The 16,906-nt window shown below is 46.0% G+C and overlaps 1 protein-coding gene across 1 annotated transcript in view; it reads right to left on the bottom strand.

Annotated features, from left to right (window-relative positions):
• Window positions 1–16,906, bottom strand: part of LOC116989098 (sodium-dependent serotonin transporter-like) — a 50,798-nt gene that overhangs the window by 27,575 nt on the left and 6,317 nt on the right. Inside the window, exons 2-5 of the mRNA XM_033046279.1 lie at window positions 14,283–14,417; window positions 8,588–8,807; window positions 4,446–4,584; window positions 734–868 (exon numbers count right to left, since the gene is read on the bottom strand). Coding sequence (XP_032902170.1) covers window positions 734–868; window positions 4,446–4,584; window positions 8,588–8,807; window positions 14,283–14,417 — 629 coding nt within the window. The remainder of the gene's footprint in view (window positions 1–733; window positions 869–4,445; window positions 4,585–8,587; window positions 8,808–14,282; window positions 14,418–16,906) is intronic.

Below are 16,906 nucleotides of genomic sequence, written 5' to 3'. Positions count from 1 at the left end.
TAAATATATCAAGGAGTGATGTTATAGAGGTGTGTAAAATCAAGAGGGGAATAGATAAGGTGAACCCTCCATTCTCCAGCGTAGGGGAATCAAGAACTACAGGTCAATGGTGATGGTGATGGTGAGAAGGGAAAGATTTAGTTTAGTTTAGCGATACAGCACAGAAACAGGCCCTTCGGCCCAACTTGCTCACACCAGCCAACATGTCTTATCTATACTAGTCCCACCTGCCTGTGCTTGGTCCACATCCCTCCGAATCCCTCCTACCCATGTACCTGTCGAACTGTTTCTTTGAAGTATTTCTCTGGAATGTGCAGTGGTTACAGGTGGCCGGAGTACCTGACAGGTGGGCTACCTGCTACCTTTACCGGCACAAATAAGGGGAAAAAAGGAAATGTAAAAACCGATGCAAAAGTTCATGTTTATAAGTGATAGGATTAGAATTAGACCATTCCGCACATCAAGAATACTCCGCCATTCAATCATGGCTGATTGATCTATCTCTCCCTCCTAACCACTTTCTCCTGCCTTCTCCCCAAATTCCCTGACACCCGTACCAATCAAGAATCTTTCCATCTCTGCCTTAAAAATATCCACTGATGACCTCCACAGCCTTCTGTGGCAATGAATTCCACTGATTCACCACGCAAAAGAGATTGATCGGGATGATTCCAACATTTGCAAAGAGCTGACAACCTGGACAAGTTCATGCCTGCCCTGTCACCCCACTCACCTGCATTGTGAACATTTTTCCCCACTGCGGATGCAGGTAGAAGACGATTCCTTTCCAAGCCCCTGGCAGTGTGGCCCCACGGATCAGGAGGACTAAAAGCACGAGATAGGGCAGAGTGGCCGTCACCCACACCACCTACAGGAACACAACATACGTAGAGTGGAGGAAGGAACTGCAGATGCTCAGTTACTCCAGTTCTTTCTGTCTATCTTTACAACACAGAGTGATACATCTTGCCTCCTCTGTATGACTGATTGTACCTCACTGGTTAATATTGTAGACAATTAGCTTTGCTAATATTAATATCCTTGTAAAATTTTAATTAATGTTTTAAATTTTCCAGCAAACGAGGCAAGTTTATAAAAAGCACAAAAAACAGGGCTGCACGCTAGCGCGGGGGTAGAGTTGCTGCCGCACCACGCCAGTGACCATGGTTCGATCCTGATTATGATCTTGTTAGTGTGCGGGGATTGCTGGTCGGTGAGGACTCAGTGGGCTGAAGGGCCTGTTTCTGTGCTGTATTTCTGAACTAAACTAAACTAAAGTTCCTAGCTTGATTAAAGAGAGTGTGGGGAACGGGGCCACAGTGTGTTTAAAGGCCGCGCGGAAAACATAACCCAGGTAAAGACAATTCTCAATTTCCAAACGACTAGATCTCAGATTACTGTGTTTTACACTACACACGTTTTTAAGAATCGAGGTTTCCATCAGTAATTTGAAAGTAACACATAATTTCCCAGCCTTCAACTTAGTTAACCAATGCACCTGTTTCGTGGTAGATTTTTTTGGTTCTGGTTCAGTGAACAAACCTAATGACTTCTTCAAAGATCTTTGGGGAATAGTTCTGTGATTCAGTTCTGAAGTCGACATCGTGCTGTGAGCGTATTAATTGTGAGGACGTGGATTTTTTTGTTTAGTTTAGTTTACTTTAGTTTAGTTTAGTCCATCGGCCAACCGAGTCCGCGCCGACCAGCGATCCCCGCACTTTAACAATCCTACACACACTAGGGACAATATACACGTTTACACTAAGCCAATGAACGTACATACCTGTACTTCTTTGAAGTGTGGGAGGAAACCGAAGATCTCGGAGAAAACCCACGCATGTCATAGGGAGAATGTAAAAACTCCATACAAACAGCACCTGTAGTTGGGATGAACTACGCTGCAAGGCAGCAACTCTACCGCTGCACCACCATGCCGCCCACGGTTTGATGTGTCTAATTTTACTGCTTAAATCAATAGAGTGGTCTAGACACTTCTACTAAAGCCATTAAATAGAACATTCAACCATTGACATGAATCTTTCATTAGATGCCATAGGATACTGCAGGATTTAGGACGTTACTGATATCGGTGGAGAATTGGCAGATGGAGTTTAATCCGAGCAAGTGTTACACTTTGGGAGGTCAAATTTGGGGTGAATGTATACAGTTACTCTACCAAGACCTTTAACAGCAGTGATGTACAGAGAAATCTCAAGGTCTAAGTTTATAACTCCTTGAAAGTGGCAACACAAGTAGATAGAATAGTGAAGAAGACATATGGTACGCTTGCCCTCATCGGTCATGGAGTCACACAGCGTGAAAACAGGCCCTTCAGCCCAACTTGCCCACACCGCCCAACATTAAGTATAATAATCAGGAAGGTATCGTCATATGTTCATAAGTGATAGGAGCAGAATTAGGCCATTCGGCCCACCACATCTACACCGCCATTCAATCAAGGCTGATCTATCTTTCCCTCTTAACCCCATTCTCCTGCCTTCTCCCCATAACCCCTAACACCCATACTAATCAAGCATCTATCCTGTGGCAATGAATTCCACAGCTTAATGGGATATGGATCACGTTCAGGCAGAGATTAGTTTAACTTGGCATCATGTTTGGCATGGATATTGTAGGCTGAAGGGCCTGTTCCTGTGCTATGTTGTTCTACGTAATCCAATTCTGCACCCAATTATTCAACAAATTATTTAATATATAAATTAGCTGGGTGGATAAAATAGGAATATCATTTATTCTTTGGACAATAATCTCATGATATAATACTGACAAACACAACTTTAATCACGACCTCAGCAACTCTGACCGACTATGAACTTGGATGCATTACTGACTTTGGTCTTGCACTGTTATCGTTAAGTTACCTAATATTACTGATTATTAATTTATTGTTTAATGACTACTGTAGTTTATTTAAGCTCATAAGACATAGGAACAGAATTAGGCCATACAGTCTGTCAAGTCTACTCTGCCCTTCAATCATGGCTGATCTATCTCTCCCTCCTAACCCCATTCTCCTGCCTTCTCCCCATTACCCCTGATACCCATACTAATCAAGAACATATCAATCTCAGCTTTAAAAATATCCAATGACTTGGCCTACACCGCAGTCTGTGGCAAATAATTCCACAGGTTCACCACCCTCTGGCTAAAGAAATTCCTCCACATTTTTCTAAAGGCACATCCTTTTATTCTGAGGCTGTGCCCTCTGGTCTGAGACTCTCCCACTACTGGAAACCTCCTCTCCACATCCACTCTATCCAGGCCTCTCACTATCCAGTAAGTTTAAATAAGCTCCCCCCTCAATGAGATCTCATTAAGTTTCTCCTCATCTCCATTCTGTTTGGCATGGAGTTATAGAGTCATTTAGCACGGAAACAGGCCCTTCTGCCCAATTTGCTGATATCGACATGTCCCACCTACTCTAGTCCCACCTGCCTGTGAAATGTTTTGCACTACCTTACTCACCTTTGTCCTGCAGTCGTACGTATAAAGTTTCGTTCTGATTGATGTTATATTTCACATGTAATTTCACATTTTTTAATTTAAAAAGTCAAGATTTAAGAAAATATTCTCCACTCTGCAGCTAATGACTTCACAATGTTACAATGTTGCAACCTCGGCACACTCAGTCCTGCCAGCATTAGCAAGTTACAATGTTGCAACTTCGGCACACTCAGTCCTGCCAGCACTAGCAAGTTACAATGTTGCAACTTTGGCACACTCAGTCCTGCCAGCACTAGCAAGTTACATTGTTGCAATCTTGGCACACTCAGTCCTGCCAGCACTAGCAAGTTACATTGTTGCAATCTTGGCACACTCAGTCCTGCCAGCACTAGCAAGTTACAATGTTGCAACCTCGGCACACTCAGTCCTGCCAGCACTAGCAAGTTACATTGTTGCAATCTTGGCACACTCAGTCCTGCCAGCACTAGCAAGCTACAATGTTGCTATTCCTTTTGTTTATATTACTGGCAGCATGGAGGAAGGGTACATTTTAAAAAATAATTTAACGTCACCGTGCACTGAATTTTGAATAAGGTGAAATGAGCAGCCCCTGTGCAGTTGTGGGCTATGGGTGAGTGGTGGAATATTGCGTTGGGGGAATCTGTCGCGATGAGGAAACGGGTGAGTGGTGGAATATTGCCTTGAGGAACTGGTTGCGTTGGGGGACCAGGCCTCCCATTGGGGAAATGGGTGAGTGGTGGAATATTGCCTTGGGGCACCAGGCCTCCCTTGTGACAGGGACCCAATGGGTCCCAGTTGGTTTAATAGGTCTCTAAACCTGTCCTATCCATGTACCTGTCTAATTGTTTCTTAAACATTTCGATTGTCCCAGCCTCAACTACCTCCTCCAGCAGCTCATTCTGTACACCCACCTCCCTTTGTGTAAAAGTCTTGACCCATTTTGACTTAACGTCACCTACCTTTCCAGAGGTCCTGATGCCCTTCCAAATACTGAAGTACACCACAGTAAATATTATGATCAGACAAATTACAAGGTGCCAGTTGATACCGCCAACATCACCCAAACCATTCGATTTATGAGCCATAAGGACTCGGCGACTGCAAAATAAAGAAGATCTGTCAGGTTGCATGAATACTTTCTATTGCAAATTTACACCCCAAACGCCTCATTTTAGTTTAGATTAGAGATACAGCACGGAAACAGGTTCATCGGCTCACCGAGTCTGCACCGACCAACGATCCCCACACATTATCTACACACAAGGGACAATTTATACCAAGCCAATTAACCGACAAACCTGTACGTCTTTAGAGTATGGGAGGAAACCGAAGATCTTTGAGAAAACCCAAATGCAGGTCACAGGGAGAACGTACAAACTCCATACAGACAAGCGCAGTGTAATACTGTAATTAGGGCGATACGGTGGCGCAGTAGTAGAGTTGCTGCCTTACAGCGCCAGGGTTGCACATTGAGTGGCTTTGGTAAAAATTGTAAATTGGCCCTAGTGTGTGTAAGACAGTGTGCAGGGAACGCTGTTCGGCGCAGACTCGGTGGACCGAAGGGTCTGTTTCTGCGCTGTATTTGTATACGTAAAGTCTAAAGAATTCAGAAATATAACAAAAATGAGAGAATACTGAAAATACTCCGGAGGTCAAACAACAACCATGGGAGAGATGAAACATGATAGTTTGGACAAAAGGAAGTTCAAAAGGAATGGGTGACTTTTCGGGTGGAGAACCTTCTTCTTCCTGAGGAAGGGTCTCAACCCGAAACGTCACCATTCCTTCTCTCCAGAGTTGCTGCCTGTCCCGTTGAGTTACTCCAGCATTTTGTGTCTATCTTCGGTGTAAAGCACTATCTACAGTTCCTTCATACACTAACAAATGTTCAAGCACCTTACCCAAATTCAAGCCATTTACCACATCATTAATAACATCCATCGCACAGCAAAGTTCTAACCAAACACACTAGAACTAAGAGGCCGCTTCAGTTATTAGGCAGCCTGTCTAAGGAAACAGACTTTTATGACATTCAAAAGACAGTTGGACAGATATTTGGAGTGTTAAGAGGGATATGGGCCAAATGCAGGCAAATGGGACGAGCCCAGAATGCCAACTTGGTCGACATGGACAAGGTGGGACGAAGTTTCTCTGCTGTACGATTCTATGGCTGAAATCCAAGGCCATCAAATACACGCAGAAATACTGCACATGAAAGTGGAGACGTGTAAACAGAGTTATTGATTTGCTGCTCCTGAACGAGTGGCCATCCACCTCTCCCAAGGACGTTCCCCAAATGTACCCGTCATTTAGACTTTAGAGATACAGGGCGGAAACAGGACCTTTGGCCCACCGAGTCCACGCCGACCAGCGACCACCCTCTACACTAACACTATCCTACACACGAGGGACAATTTACATTTATACCAAGCCAATTAACCTACAAACCTGTACGTCTTTGGAGTGTGGGAGGAAACTGGAGATCCCGGAGAAACCCAATCAGGTCACGGGGAGAACGTACAAACTCCATACAGACAGCATCTGTAGCCAAGATCGAACCCGGGTCACCGGCGCTGAGGCAGCAACTCTACCGCTGTGCCACCATGCCGCGCTGAAACCTTTGTTCTGTATCTCCTGGTTATCCAGAGCTCTGCAACCATCTTGTATCATGAGTCATAGAGTGATACAGTGTGGAAACAGGCTCTTCCACCCAACCTACCCACACCAACCAACATGCCCCATCTACACTAGTCCCACCTGCCTGCGTTTGGCCCATATCCCTCTAAACCTGTCCAATCCATGTACCTGTCTAAATGTTTCTTAAACATTGCAATAGTCCCTGTCTCAACTACCTCCTCTGCCAGCTTGTTCCATACACCCACCGCTGGGTATTAGGGGTTATGGGGAGAAGGCAGGAGAATGGGGTTCGAAGGGAGAAATAGATCAGCCATGATTGAATGGTGGAGTAGACTTGATGGACTGAATGGCCTAATTCTGCTCCCATCACTTTTGATCTTATGACCACCCTTTGTGTAAAAAAAGTTATCCCTCAGGTTCCTGTCAACTCTTTCCCCCCTCACCTTAAACCTATGCCCTTGGTTCTCCATTCCCCTACTCTGGGCACGAGACTATGCATTTATCCTATCGATTCCCCTCATGATTTCAGATCACCCCTCAGAGTCCTGTGCTCTAAGGAATATAGTCCTAGCCTACTGAACCACTCCCTGTACAGCTCGAGTCCTGGCAACATCTTCATAAATCTTCTTTCCACCCTTTCCAACTTGACAACATGCTGTTTAACAATAACTATGACCTCCGATGACTCCCCCTTCTCTTCTCTGTGAGTGTGAAGCTCTCAAGCCTTCTTCTGTAGTATCTCTGCAGCTTTAAACGTCTTCTGTAGCCTTGCGTCAGCATGTACACTGATGGACCTTCAGCTGGATTTGCCTGGGACCCTTGGTCTCTCCGTTTCCCCGTCGACCCAGAGTGCTCAATGTGTACTCTCAGGCTTCCTGGGGAGATGTTTCAATTCTAAACACAACCTGTGCCTTTGTTAGAATACAGCCATGCATTACAGCAGAGAACAATTTTGCATTCATGAGACTGCAAACAAAATAATCACCTCCATGAGATTTCCCAATCTGCGTTTAGTCACAAGCACCAAGATATGGACACTAAATGCTGGAGTAACTCACCGGGTCAGGCAGCATCTCTGGAGAACATGGGTAGGTGACATTTCACGGAGTGCTGGAGTAACTCAGCGGCTCAGGCAGCATCTCTGGAGAACATGGATAGGTGACGTTTCACTGAGTGCTGGAGTAACTCAGCGGGTCAGGCAGCATCTCTGGAGAACATGGATAGGTGACGTTTCACACAGTGCTGGAGTAACTCAGCGGCTCAGGAAGCATCTCTGGAGAACATGGATTGGTGATGTTTCAGGTCAGACCTTTCTTCAGACTGATCAGTTCAAGGTGACGGGGATACCTTTTTGACATAAAGGGTGGTGGGAGTATGGAATAAGCTGCCGGAGGAGGTAGTTGAAACAGGGACTATCCGGTGTTTAAGAAACAGATAGACAGGTACATGGATAGGACAAGTTTGGAGGGATATTGGCCAAATGGGGGCAGGTGGGACTGGTGACTCTAAGACTCCAAAGGAAATAAGTGACGTTTCGGATTGAGATCCTTCTTCAGACTGAGACTCACATAGAAACAGTCCCTTCAGCCCACCTTGACCATTCCGACCAAGTTAGCATACTGGGCTAGTCCCATTTGCCTGCATTTGGCCCATATCCCTCTAAACCCTTCCTATCCATACATCTGTCCAAATGTCTTTTAAAAGTAGTCATTATATCGGCTTCTATAGCTTCCTCTGGCAGCTCGTTCCAGATACGGACTACCCTCTGAGTGAAAAGGTTGCCCCTGAGGTCTCTCTAAAATCTCTCCCTTCTCACCTTAAGCCTGTGCCCTCTAGTTTTAGAATCCTCTACCTTGGGGAAAACTGTGAGTTCACTTTATCCATGCCCCTCATGATCTTGTACACCTCAATAAGGTCACCCCTCAGCCTCCTACACTCCAAAGAAAAAAGTCCCAACCTGTCGAACCTCTCCCTATCTCAGTTTCAATAATACTGAGTGAGAAAGTATTGAGTCTGCCTCCTAAGATGTGACATGGTGGCGCGGCGGTAGAGTTGCTTTCTTACAGCGCCAGAGACCCGGGTTCCATCCTGACTACGTGTGCTGTCTGTGTGGAGTTTGCACGTTCTCCCTGTGACCTGCTTGGGTTTTCTCCATTCTAAATGGCTTACCACTTATTCTTAAACTATGGCCCCTGGTTCTGGACTCCCCCAACATTGGGAACATGTTTTCTGCCTTTAGTGTGTCCAAACCCTTAATAATATTACATGTTTCAATAAGATTCCCTCTTATCCTTCTAAATTCCAGAGTATACATGCCCAGCCGCTCCAATCTATCAACATATGACAGTCCCGCCATCCAGGGAATTAACCTCGTGAACCTATTGAATGGCGGTGCTGGCTCGAAGGGCCGAATGGCCTACTGCTGCAACTATTTTCTATGTTTCTAACACTTACGTGCACTTACACATAAAATTCCTCAGCTGGTGAGACGGAGAACTCGGTCCAGGTGGCGTTATCCTTGTGGAAGTAGTTGGTACAGTTGGGGGTGTTCCACTCGTTGTCACAGGAGGTCCAGGGAGGCACATAATTGAACGATGAGTAGAGATAGAACAGAGCCCAGGAGATAATGGTGTTATAGTAAAAGGAAATGTACAGATCTATTATACAGATTGCATATCCAATTCCTGCAGGAAATCAAAAAATGTTTTTTGTAATCAAGCCATTTTATTGCAGAAGGAACAAGCAGTCCGCCCAGATCAACCTGATCTCCCAGTTTCCAAAGACTTGAAAATTCTCCTTTCTATTCCCACACTGACCTTTCTGTCCGAGGCCTCCTCCATTGTCAGAGTGAGGCCAAACGCAAATTGGAGAAACAGCATATTTTGCTTGGGCAGCTTACAACCCAGTGGTACAAATATTGATTTATCTAACTTTAAGTAACCCCTACACTCCCTCTCTCTCCATCCCCCCCCCCCCACCCTAGTTGTTGTCCTAGTTCCAAGGTCGTCCTGGTGAGTTTCATTGTCTGTAACTCGTTTCCATCTAGCCCACAGCTAACGATGGCCTGTTTCCTTTATCATTGGTACTTTTTTGCATATCTTTCATTCATTTGTTCTTAATCTCTCGATATCTCTGTCTATATCTCTCTTTTCCCTTTCCCCTGACAGTCTGAAGAAGGGTCTTGACCCGAAACATCATCTATTCCTTCTCTCCAGAGATGCAGTCTGACCCGCTGAGTTACTCCAGCTTTTTGTGTCTATCTTCAGTTTAAACAAGAACCTGTAGTTCCTTCCTGCACAAGCATCAAATATTGACAGAGGAATCTTGGTGTCCAACTCTCCGAGAATGGCAAACAAGTAGAGAGTGGTAAAGAATTAAGTTCAGGTCGCCCCATTACAGGAAGGATGTGAAGGCTCTGGAAAGGGTGCAGAGGAGGTTTACCAGAATGACGTGTAGCAAGAAACTGCAGATGCTAGTGCTAGTCTAGAACTTTAACCAAGGGCGGAAACATCAAATACGAGAGGGTATTACTTTCAGGTGATTGGGACGATGTTTAAAGGAGATGAGCGGACAAAGTTTTGTTTTATTGTTTACACAGATGTTGGTGGGTGCCTGTAACACTTAGTTTAGTTTAGGTGCAATGAGGTAGATAGTAGTTCAGCACTGCTCTCTAGTTGTTGTAGGATGATTCCGTTGCCTGATAACAGCTGGAATAGTTCAGGGAAAACTATTGTTTTCCTGAATATAATGAACTTCTGCAAAATTCATATACGATGCGATACGATAGAACTTAATTTATCTCAGGAGGGAAATTGATCTACCAACAGTCATAAAAACACAAAATACATGAACCATGAAATGAAAGCGATGAGTGGAAAGGATTGGGGATGTACAAGGATTGGGGGGGGGGGGGGGGGGGGGGGGGGGGGGAAACGGACGGACAGAAGGGGGAGGAGGTGAACAGCTTGATAGCCACAGGGAAGAAGGATCTCCTGTGGCGTCTGTGCTGCATCTTGGTGGAACCAGTCTGTTGCTGAAGGTGTTACTCAGGTTGACCAGTGTGTCATGGAGGGGGTGAGCTGTCTTGTCCATGATGCTCCACAGTTTGAGGAGCATCCTCCCCTCCAAGACCACCTCCCATGAATCCAACTCCGTCCCCAGGTCGGAGCCAACCTTCCTGATGGGCTTGTCAATCCTGTTGGTGTCCGTGATTAACAAACTCATCAGGAAGGCTGGCTCCATCCATCCCAATATATCCCAATAAATTCTAAAAATAGAACTTTCTCAATCACTGGAAAAATTTGACACAACGGGAAGTGTAAGTGACAATATTGCACAACCAGCATGAAAACAGTGAGTTCAGCTTTGTGCTTCTTGGCGGGGCATGCCTTTCTGCTGCTGCTTTTGATCTTACCACTTTGGAAAAAGTTCTACACTAATAATAGGCAGTTTCAGCAGCGGGAAGGCAGTGCCCCGAACATCTTTCGATGGGGCCTCTACGTTATAAAAGGAGCTTAGCTGCCCTTCCCACGAGTAATAAAATCCAGATGTTACACCATGCAATACTTTGCTCTGTTACGGTGAGAAGGGCAAAGTTTAAAAGGAGATATGCGGGGCAGGTCTTCTTGTTTTACAGAGAGTGGGGAGTGCCTGGAATGAGCGGTGGTGCAGCGGTAGAGTTGCTGCCTCAGTGCCAGAGACCCGGCTTCAATCCTGACTACGGGTGCTGTCTGGTTGGAGTTTGTACGTTCTCCCTGTGACCGCGTGGGTTTTTTCCAGGTGCTCCAGTTTCCTCCCACACTCTAAAGACATGCAGGTTTGATGGTTAATAGGCTGTAAAAATGGTCCCTAATGCGTGTAGGATAGAACTAGTGTACAGGTTGATCGCTGGTCGGCGTGGACTCGGTGGGCTGAAGGGCCTGTTTCCACACTGTATCTCTAAAATTTCAACCCAAGAACCTGGTGATTTTAAACTCTGACTTTTAGATCATCACTGTGTGATCGAGGCTAATTTGGAGCGATCCCTTGAGAGAAGGATCTCATTGAAACCAACCCAATAGTGAAAATCCTATATAGAATGGATGAGGAAAGGATGTTCTTGTAGGTGAGTCTGTGGACATGACCGGGAAGCAATGGGGCATCGAAGCAAAGGTGAAATGTTCTTCAAAGAATGCAGGTAGGTGGGACTAGTGGAGATGGGACGTGTTGGCAAGTTGGGCCAAAGGGCCTGTTTCCACGTTGTATCACTCTGTGACGATGATCTTTTACAAGGATGTTGCCAGGACTCGAAGGCCTGAGCTATGGGGAGAGGTTAAGCAGACAAGGACTGTATTCCTTGGAGTGCAGGAAGATGAGGGGTAATCTTATAGAGGTGTATAAAACCATGAGAGGAATAGATCGGAATAGAGTCTCTTGCCTATAGTAGGGGAATTGAGAACCCGAGGATTGTCACCTTGTCGTGGTGGAGAAGCTTGTGTGGACCTGAGATCCTGAGAGCGATGCCGTCTGGAGCTATGCTCCTGGTAGGGCCACCCATGGTGGTAAGGTCAAGGGGGAGGATTCTGACAAAGAGCAATCCAACCAAGACCTCAACGGTGGAACAGGCGGAGGATGATGGCTGACATTAGTGGAGCGTCACAACGGCTGGGAAGGCTGCAGCAGAAAAGGGTCTCCGGTCGTCTTGGACTCCATGCCACTGGATCCTGACCCAGATCTGTCAAGGATCGTGTGGTGGCTTTCTGTGCACCAGTCTCCCCACGTTAAACAAAGTCACCCACTGGTGTCCTCCAACCCTGGAGACACCCATGGTAAGCCATGACCGAGGGGGGCCTAAGAAGGTTTAAGGTGTTGGGGGAAATATTTAATAAGAATCTGAGGGGTAAGTTTTTCACTCAAAGGATCAAGGATGTATGGAATGTTGTGATAATACCTGCCTCAACTACCTCCTCCTGCAACTCAGTACAGTTTAGTTTATCGTCACGTGTACCGAGGTACAGTGAAAAGCTTTTGTTGCGTGCTAATCAGCCCGCAGAAAGACAATACACGATTACACTGTGAATGGCTCGATTGTAATAATGTTTAGTGTTTCCTCTGACTGGAGAGCAGGCAACAAAAGCTTTTCATTGTACCTCGGTACACGTGACAATAAACTAAACTGAGCTGAGCTGTCAGAGGAGATAGTTGAGGCTGGGACTTTCGTAATGTTTAAGAAGTATTTAGACAGGTGCATGGATAGGACAGGTTTGGAGGGATATGGGCCAAACGCAGGCAGGTGGGACTAGGGTAGATGGAACATGGTCGGTGAAGGGCCTGTTTCCATGCTGTACCATTCTATGACTAAGAGAGAAGAAGGAAACTGTGGGCTTCACAAGATCATAAGTGCTGGATAGAATTATGCCATTCGGCCCATCAAGTCTACACCATTCAATCATGGCTGATCTATCTCTCCCTCCTAACCCCTTTCTCCTGCCTTCTCCCCATAACCCCTGACACCCGTAATAAACAAGAATCTATCTCTGCCTTAAATATATCCATTGACTTGGCCTCCACAGCCTTCTGTGGGAAAGAATTCCACAGATTCACCACCTTCTGACTAATTTCTCCTCATCTACCAAAAAAGCCTGTTATCAGCGGCCTTAACGACTACCGACCGGTCGCTCTCACACCAGTCATCATGAAGTGTTTCGAGAGGCTGGTCCAGCAGCACATCAAAGCCAGCCTCCCGCCCACCTTCCATCCACACCAGTTTGCCTACAGAACAAATAGTTCCACTGAGGATGCCATCGCCACTGCTCTTCACACTGCACTGACCCACCTCGAACACCAGGGGAGCTATGTGAGGATGCTTTTCATTGACTTTAGCTCCGCCTTCAATACCATCATCCCCAGCAGACTGGTCACCAAACTCATGGATTTAGGACTCTCCCAACCCATCTGCCTCTGGATCAAGGACTTTCTGTCTAACCGCCCCCAGACCGTCAGACTGGGCCATCACCTCTCCACCCCCATCACACTCAGCACCAGCTCCCCACAGGGCTGTGCGTTGAGCCCCCTCCTCTACGCCCTCTACACCCACGATTGTGCCCCCGCCCACTCCACCAACACCATCATCAAGTTTGCGGACGACACGACTGTGGTTGGACTATCAGGAGGAGATGAGACAGCCTACAGGGAGGAAGTCCAAAGACTGGCAGCGTGGTGTTCAGACAACAACCTCATCCTAAACACCACAAAAACAAAGGAAATGATCATAGACTTCCGTAAGAACAGTGCAGCCCCCAAACCCCTATTCATCAATGGGGACTGTGTGGAAAGGGTCTCAGACTTCAGATTCCTGGGCACACAAATTACGGAGGATCTCTCCTGGACTACAAACACCACCACAGCAGTCAAGAAGGCCCAGCAGCGACTCTACTTTCTGAGGATCCTCAGGAAAAACAACCTGGAGGAGAAGCTGCTGGTGTCCTTCTACCGCTGCTCCATCGAGAGTATGCTGGCGTACTGTATAACCACATGGTATGCCAGCTGCTCTGCAGCGGACAGGAGAGCCCTTCAAAGGGTCATCAACACTGCACAAAAAATCACTGGCTGCCCACTGCCCTCCCTGAAGGACATCTTCAGCTCTCGCTGCCTTGGCAGGGCAGCCAACATCCTGAAGGACCCTTCCCACCCTGGACACAACCTGTTCCATCTGCTGCCCTCTGGCAGACGGTACAGGTCTTTCAAAACTCGCACAAACAGACTCAGAGACAGGTTCTACCACATAGCCATACGTGAAATTAACAATGCAAAATAAGAAATAACACTCACATTCAACTGAATGGTTCTACCTCAGCTGCTATTGTTATTTATCTGTAATTTTTTTATTTTTTTTTATATGTATATATTTTTACCTTTTCTTATATATTTAAAATTGCTCTTGTGAATCGCACCGTGGGATTGACTTTTAAATTTCGTTGTACCATGTGCAATGACAATAAAGAGATTTATTCATCTCCTTCTGAAAGGAACGTCCTTAATTCTGAGGCTGTGCCCTGTAGTCCTAGACTCTCCCACTAGTGGAAACATCCTCTCCACATCCACTCTATCCAAGCCTATCACCATACCGTACGTTTCGATGAGGTCGCCCCTCATTCTTCTAAACTCCAGTGAAGGCTCACCTTTGAAGAGTGGGCATATCTTTGCCCAGATGGAGATGGCTCCGGTCCTGTGGTACTGCCCCAGTGCCAATTCCATGTAAAAGAGAGGGATGCCACCAAATATTGCCATCAGAATATAGGGCAGTAGAAAGGCCCCTGCAGTTCAGGACAGATAAAGACAACATCAGTATCACAAGCGGAAAGTTTTGCTATGCATGGTGGCGCAGCGGTAGAGTTGCTGCCTCACAGCGCCAGAGACCCAGGTTCGATCCTGACTATGGGTGATCTGTGCGGAGTTTGTACATTCTCCCCGTGACCGCATGGGTTTTCTCTGTGTTCCTCGGTTTCCTCCCACACTCCAAAGACGTGCATGTTTGTTGGTTCATTCGCTTGGTATAATTGTGAATTGCCTCTAGTGTGTGTAGGATAGTGCTAGTGTACAAGGATCGCTGGCCGGCGCGGACTCCGTGGGCCATAGGGCCTGTTTCCACGCTGTATCTCTAAACTAAACTAACGTTTGATCCCGACTACCTCTTATTCTTATGTCTACTCTCAAGCCTTTCTTGAGGTCCTCTGAGGGAGCGCTGTATGTATTTATCTATGTATGTATTGTTGATCTATGTAGCACTGTATGTAGCACGTTAGTACCTGCACCATTGTAAAGCACTTTGGTCAACGCAAATTGTTTTTAAATGTGCTATAGAAATAAAAGTGACTTGACTTGACTTGACCTCCCTTTTCTTGAAAGCTTTGTGAAAACCTTTCACTGAAGCTCGGTACACGTAACAATAAACTCACACTTCTCTCTTCGCTCATCGGGTAAAAGGTACAGAAGTGTGAAAACGCACACCTCCAGATTCAGGAACAGTTTCCTCCCAGCTGTTATGAGGCAACTGAACCATCATACCACAACCAGAGAGCGGCCCTGAACTACTGTCTACGTCATTGGAGATCTTCGATCAGACTTTACTGGCTTTATCTTGACCTAAATGTTATTCACACTATTCCCTTTATCATGTACCTGTACACTGTGGACGGCTTAATTGTAATCATATATTGTCTTTCCGCTGACTGGTTAGCATTCAACAAAAAGCTTTTCACTGTACCTCGGTACACGTGACAATAAACTAAAGATTGATAACTATGGGTGCTGTCTGTACGGAGTTTGTACGTTCTCCCCCGCGTGGGTTTTCTCCGGATGCTCCGGTTTCCTCCCACAAAGGACATATCAAAGATAGACACAAAATTGGAGTAATTTCTGGAGAAAATAGGTGGCATTTCGGGTTAGGACACCCTCATCATAAACCTATGTCCTCTAGTTCTTGATTCCCCTACTCTGGGGGTACGAGGCTGCGCATTTACCCGATCTATTCACCTCATTATTTCATACACCTCTATAGAATCATCCCTCAGCCTCTTGCAATCCAAGGAATAGAGTCCCAGCCTACTATATCTCTCCCTATAGCTCAGGACCTTGAATCCAGGCAACATCCTCGTGAATCATCTCAGCACCCTTTCCAGCCTGACAACATTTATCCTATAGCAGGACCTCACGTACAAAGACCCAGCCACTAGGATTTGAATATTGACTTCTTTAACTTCAAATAACCCTTGCTTTTCCTCTCTTCATCCCTCCAGCCCGTCTTACCAGTCTTACTGTCTGTGACTACATTTTATCTCTGTTTGGTTTGTTGTTACCTAGCTAACAATGATCTTGATCTCCATACCCTTTGTCCAGTTTTCACACCTTGCACTTTCTTGTCTATCTTCCTCTCCCCTGACATCAGTCTGAGGAAGGGTCTCGACTCGAAATGTCACCCATTCTTTCTCTCCAGAATGAATGTAGAGAAGATGTGGGAGAGCCTCAGAATTAAAGGGCATTCTGTTTGGAAAGAGATGATGAGAAATGTTTTTAGTCAGAGTGTGGTGAATCTTTGCCACAGAAGGCTGTGGAGGCCAAGTTAGTGGATATTTTAAGAAAGAGATAGATAGATTCTTGATTAGTACATGTGTCTGAGGTTACAGGGAGAAGGCAAGAGAATGGGGTCAGGAGGGAGAGATAGATCAGACATTATGAAATGGAGGCTGAATGGCCTATTTCTATTTCAATCCTTTATGTCCTCATGACCATTGATCACTTGTTCACACTAGTTCTATGTTATCCCACTTTTTCATCCACTTCCAACACACTAAGGGCAATTTACAGAGGAACAATTATCCTACAAACCCGCATGTCTTTGGAATGTGCAAGGAAGCCGGAGCAGCCGGAGAAAACCTACGCAGTCACAGGGAGAACGTGCAAACTCCACACAGGGAGCAATCACCCCATACACTAGCACTACTCTACACATACTAGGGACAATTTATAATTTTTACCAAAGCCAATTAACAAAACAACCCTGTTTGTCTTTGGAGTGTGCGAGGAAACCAGTGCGCCCGGAGAAAACCCACGCAGGCCACGGAGAGAATGTGCAAACTCCGTACACACAGCACCCGTAGTCAGGATTGAACCCGGGTCTTTGGCACTGTGAGGCAGCAACTCTACCGCTGCTCCACCTTGCCGCCCTTATTACAGTATTACTGTCCTCAAGTATGGAGGAAGCAGTTTGCATGACAGCCCCCAAACAAATTTTGCAGATGCCAAT

The sequence above is a fragment of the Amblyraja radiata genome, chromosome 28, assembly GCF_010909765.2.
Source record: "Amblyraja radiata isolate CabotCenter1 chromosome 28, sAmbRad1.1.pri, whole genome shotgun sequence".
NCBI lineage: Eukaryota > Metazoa > Chordata > Chondrichthyes > Rajiformes > Rajidae > Amblyraja > Amblyraja radiata.
This window is presented reverse-complemented; position numbering and strand designations above follow the sequence as displayed.